General features: G+C 38.0%; 1 protein-coding gene across 3 annotated transcripts in view; it reads right to left on the bottom strand.

Moving 5' to 3' along the window:
• Window positions 1-332: 332 nt before the first annotated feature.
• The window catches only part of pparg (peroxisome proliferator-activated receptor gamma), a 44,970-nt gene continuing 39,609 nt past the window's right edge, over window positions 333-5,693 (bottom strand). For all 3 annotated transcript variants that reach the window (XM_007549502.2, XM_007549484.2, XM_007549493.2), the window contains exons 7-9: window positions 4,631-4,818; window positions 3,150-3,393; window positions 333-1,596 (exon numbers count right to left, since the gene is read on the bottom strand). In XM_007549502.2, the coding sequence (XP_007549564.1) occupies window positions 1,349-1,596; window positions 3,150-3,393; window positions 4,631-4,818 (680 nt within the window). In that variant the 3' untranslated portion in view covers window positions 333-1,348. The remainder of the gene's footprint in view (window positions 1,597-3,149; window positions 3,394-4,630; window positions 4,819-5,693) is intronic.

The following is a 5,693-nucleotide window of genomic DNA, read 5'->3' as shown; positions in this document are numbered from 1 at the left end:
ATTTGGTAATAGGCACGGAAGACAGCTGATGTCATGACTGTAAAACTAGATTTGAAAGTGTCTGAGCAATGCCTCCAAGGAAGATATTTGGAAATAGTTTGAACTGCAATGACCTGAGCCAAATATTCTGATGCACACTTTCTTGCCTTTGTACAGACGTTAAATGCAAAAGAAAAAAAAAAAAAAACATTGTTCAAATGTGACCGCAAAAGACTTGAGATCGGGCCAGATATTCATCTTCCAGCTTTATTATACTAAAGTGATGGTTATAGATAGTTGAAAACAGCGTTGATGCACAGTTGATTGTCCTTAAGCAAGAAACAGACTCCAAGTAAAAAAAGTTAGAAAATATTTTATTTACAGGTAATTTCTCACTCTTTATCTCCCTAGTAGGTAAGAATCCAGTCTTTTTGCCTGCACAAAAAAATGGACTGAAATAGATACAAAATAATTTCACATTGAAAAATTAGAACTCAACCAAGTTGCTGAATCTAAAGGCTCAAAAGCAAGTTTGGTTTAAGAATTTCATACAAATGGAAACAAAAAGAGAGATTACATATATTATACATTGAATATGTACAATATGCTTAAGAACAACATTGGATCTTTTTTTAAAAAAGCTAAACATTCGATCGTTAAGGCGTATTTTAAAGCCAACAACATTCCTGCTGTGTGCCCTCTGTTAGCTCACACTTACTTTCTCACAGTTTCTAAGCGGTGTGCAGGACCAGAATAAGTTATAAGCACTAATCTGATTTCTGTTTTTGGATGCAGCTGATTAAAATGAGATAGCACCTTCACCCTGATGCCAAAACAGAAAACGACTGTGCGCAATTTTACGTGTGTGAGCGTTCATGCGTTTGTGCGTGTTCGCAGAGAGACTGATGTATGTACGTGCACTGCTGATCTCTGTGGATGGCTGTGAAGAAACAAGCCGCATGACAAGTGCTGTATGCGGCAAGGCGTGAAAAATGTTTCCCTTTAAGGCACGTGAAGCTTTAACAGTGATGAAGCATGAAGAATTTTTGCGTCAAGTTTGCCAAATGACGGTTCCCTCTCTTTCTGTTAGTCATCGGCACTTTGCTGCAAAAGGTGGTAGTTTCGTACTGAAGTTGGCAGACAGCCCATAATGAAATGTTCGGGCTCTGTGGTAGACAAATGACTGTGCGCCACACATTAATCACATTGAGACTGCCTAGAAACAGATAAAAAAAAAATTCATTTCTTTTCTTGATTTTTCTCTTCCTGTTCTTCTCCACCTTCTGCTAAATGATTAATTTCAATTCATGATTTAACCGTCTCGGTTTTTCTTCACATTGCAGCGCTTGTCCTCTTTTCCTTTTGAGCTCTAGTACAAGTCCTTCATGATCTCTTGCAGCAAAGGGTGTAGGAGCATGTCCACCTCGGTCTGCTTCAGCAGCTCGATGAGGTGCACGTGGTCAGTGACTATCTGACGCAGGTCCGTCATCTTCTGGAGCAGCTTGGCAAACAGCTGCAGGGAGTCTGGATGGCTGAGCTTCAGTTGCAGCTCCAGCGAATGGAGCACCGTCTCCTGAAGCTGCTCGATGGGCTTCACGTTCAGCAGGCCGGGCCGGTCTGGACGGGACAGGGCGCAGAGACACAGGGGATCAATTAGTAACAGACCTCACACATGGAGTTCACCTCCATGTAATTTCATCCCTATGTAATGTGAAAGTCTCAAAAGTTTCTTGGAGAACATTAATTCATAAAAAAACCTCACAAAGACCAAGGGACACACCAGACAGGTTAGAAAAAATGTTGTAGGGAAAGTCAAAGCAGGGTTAGGATATGAGGTAATACATTTTAAGCATCCCATGGTGTAATGCTCTGCATAGTTAGGCTATTTAGCTGCCAATTTATGATTTAATGCACTTTGCTGTGTTTCCTTAGGTAGAGAACATTTTAACCAATTTGAACTTGGCTGCATTGTTGATAATTCGGATAAATTGGATTGTATGTATGATTGGATTGAATTGTTTTTTTTTTTGTTTTTTTTTGTAAAGTGAATTAAGGTGGAGTGTTGTGAGTTGGCACAATATAGATAAACTGAATTGAAGACATAAAACATGGAGTCCTAAATGTAGTGAAATCAGTTCTTATTAGCGAGATGGTTTTCTGCTTTGTACAAAAAGCTGCTTATTAAGCCATAATCAGTCATTTAAGTTAATAATTTAGCTCATTGTTGGATTTTAATCTTAATAATGTTCAAAGTCAGGCTTTTATCAAGTAGATCTGCACTAATAATCAGCAAGACTGGACAAACTCATAAGGCTCTGTTCAGATATGAGAGATTGCCTAATTACACATGAGTAAAACGCTTCGACTTCCTGATGTTTGCTTCTAAGAAACTCAACTCATAAGTGTGAGGATTGAAGACCAAAAGTTTCACGCCTTTTCCCACCAATACTTTTCCTTTTACTCTAAATCTTCACAGCTAGTACAGAAACGTGCACAAGTGGGAGCTGCGTGATTGTTGTTCACTCCTGTGGTCGTCTCTGAAACCTCACCTCTCTTGACGTTTCTCCCTCATCGCAAGTGCCACTTTTGCAGTTATTGATCCCTGACTCTTGTGATGCAGTGTTTTATTTATTCTGGCTTGAAACACATTCTTTTACCTTTAAAAGTAAAAGAAAGGTAAAAGTACCTCAATAAACGGGTTAAGGCTGTCCAACGATAACATGTTTATCACTAACGGATGATAAGATGTGGACAGGAGATACCTGAGGTCTTTGTGTGGACATAACGTCTTTTTTTTCAATAAAAAGAAACATTTTCACTGGCAGTAAATGGAAGATAAATATTACATTTAAGACATTTTTGCATAGAGATGAAATAAATGAATTGGGGTATTACATACAATTTTGAAACATATTGTTTTAACAGGAAGTGGTTTGCTTTGCTTTGGTGTAAAAGAGATTTGGCTTTAGTGGTTTTAATGGCAGCGGTGTGATGATTTATAGTTTTGTTTTGGGCGCAGCAAGTTTAGAAATTGCCCCTTGCTTCCGGGATTTGCATCAGACTCAAAAAAAAAAAACCCTAAAAAAACCCCTAAAATTGCACAACTTAAAAAAAAATCATTAGACATCCTATTAGATAATAACATTCCCTGACAAATAGTGAACACTCACCCCCACTGAGGATAATAACAGCCAAAAACAGCGCCATGTCGCTGTCGTCCAGCTCCAGCGTGTTGAACTTGACTCCGAACTCAAACTTTGGCTCCATCATCTGACAGAAAGGTTTCCTGAGACTCTTGAGGAACTCCCGCGTCATGAAGATCTGTCCGTAGGAGATCAGGGTGCCATCCTTGTTCATCAGAGGCGACATCATGATGATCAAAACTTCAATCACTCCGTATTTCAGCAACGTCACCTGGACAAAAATATCTACTGGTTAAAAGGAAGCTCTGAAGATGGGTGAGATATTTGAAAACATGTATAGGATGCAACAAAATCATATTTTTTTTTAATGGAAGCCATAGACTAATAGAGTATTCTTTTTATTAGTTTCTACATCTTAATCGTATTTCTCACAAAGAAACTCTCAACGTCAGCAACCTTCAGAATTTTTAACAGTGTTGCTGAAATTGGCAGCAGTTTAATCAACCAAGGTGTAATTTGGAAAGCTTTAATTCAATAAAGTGTTTCATTCAATACGAATCCACTTGTAGTAGAGAGATCCACTTATCCGCCCTTTGACCATGAGTTGTGCTTTGACAATGCAGGGATTAGTAGTAATTATTGCTGTTTATCTGCGTTGTGTGTGATCACATTTGTATAATTTCTCTGAGTCTCCTCCCAGTGGGATGCGCCCGTTACATGACTGAACTTTTCACCCTATTGATAAGGGATTCATGCACACTTGTAAACACTTGTATCTGTAATCTCGTTCTTTCTAACCAGCGCATGTGACCAGACTCAGCCTCTCTCTTCACCACGAAAGGCCAGTAAAGTACTCGTGTCACTGCTGCCACCACACCAATTCCCCTCTTCCTCTCTGTTTTTTCCTCATTCTTGAATGAGAACCTTAGACACTTGAACTCCTCAACTTGTGCAGGATGTCTTCTCTGACATCTTGAAAAGGCACTTTACCCTTTTCTGACTCAAGACTATACACTAGAGGTGATGATTTTCATCCCAGCAAACTCCCAGGCACCCTCAAAGACCCCGAAGAGGGTGTGTATTGTCCCAATTTTTTTACATTTATTCCTTCATTTACTGTTTGGTTTTTGGTTCTGGATCTCTCATCACTCCACCCTCAACAAATATGTAAGAGGTCTTTGTTACAATAACCCTGTGCTACAGCTTGCTCCATGCTCTCCTACTCTGTACTTTATTTGTTTTTTTTTTGACTCTCAAAAATGGCTCTTAAAGGGGTGGTATGTATTTTCCATGCACATAGTGCACAATCAAGTGTTACCTTCAGTTGTTATAAAAATTTAAATTGAGATTCTGTCTCTTTAAGTAGCTCCTGCTCATTCCAACACTCCATTATGCCATTTATAACCGTTCTGCTCATTGGAAGTTATGTTTCTGATAAAGGAATAACATTATAACATGACCCAAAACTCAAAAACATCCAGTTTACCCAAAGGTTTTTTTTCTCTTACTTGATCATTGAGATCCAGATCGATGAATCCTGGAATGCTCTTTGCAAATTCTGTCACTTCTCTTACTGCTTCTGCAGAGCGTGACTGACAGCTTTTGAAGAAACGAAGCTCCGCCCCATCAGGTGTCAGTCCGTTGATTCCCGTTCCCAGAGCTCCATAATCTGACCCTGAGTGGGCTCCTGGGATTCCTGAAACCGTGAGGATATGGAATACAAATCTGAAAAAGCTGTAGAACACAATCCTATGACTAAGAAATTAACCAGAACTAGCAGACTTTGTCTCAGATGTATAACAGTGCATGAAGTACACCCAACATTATTAATACTACTGGCAAATTTGAAGATTTAAAATAAACTTTTATTCCTAACAAAATCTTTCGTTTGATAATGACTATCAAGATTTTGGACTGGCCTAGTTTAAATCCAGATTTGAGCCTAATAGATAATCTGTGGAGATTAGGGTGATGGCATGGAAACCCGTCAAAATAAAAGACTTGAAGGTCAACATCAGAGCTAAGTCATTATAACACCAGCAGAAACATACATAAAAATGGTCAATAAATAAATATTTGTCCATTGGTAATTGAAATAAATTGTTTTATTTTACTTTTAGAGGCATTCTTGGGTGATTTCCTATCAGAATCAAACATCATGGGTGACTAAAAACAACTTAAAATCTTTATTTACCTGGTCTATGAATAATAGTAGGCATTAATGTAGGGCAAAAATCTGCCTAATTTTAGTTTCTTTATTGTTGTGTTTGTAAAGCTGACTATCTTTCGATCTCTTGTCTTTTCTAACCAATGTGAAAATGAGCTTATGGTTTCCACGCCTATTCTTAGCTGCGAGTCAATGAAGCATTTATTTAGGCCTTTGGTAGTTAAATATAAACATGAAAAAGACTTGAAAGAGCTCGTTCAAATTTAACTTTAAACTCAAAATATTTAAGAAATATGTGACTTGTTGAATGCAAAGAGTTAATGTTTATAAGAAAAGCTCTTATGATTCACTAAAATTGCTTGCAGACAATAAACTCAATCCAAAGAAATATTTTATAAATTACA

The sequence above is a fragment of the Poecilia formosa genome, unplaced genomic scaffold, assembly GCF_000485575.1.
Source record: "Poecilia formosa unplaced genomic scaffold, Poecilia_formosa-5.1.2 Scaffold2, whole genome shotgun sequence".
Classification (NCBI taxonomy): domain Eukaryota; kingdom Metazoa; phylum Chordata; class Actinopteri; order Cyprinodontiformes; family Poeciliidae; genus Poecilia; species Poecilia formosa.
The sequence above is the reverse complement of the archived record's forward strand: the minus strand, read 5'-3'. Positions and strand labels throughout refer to the sequence as shown.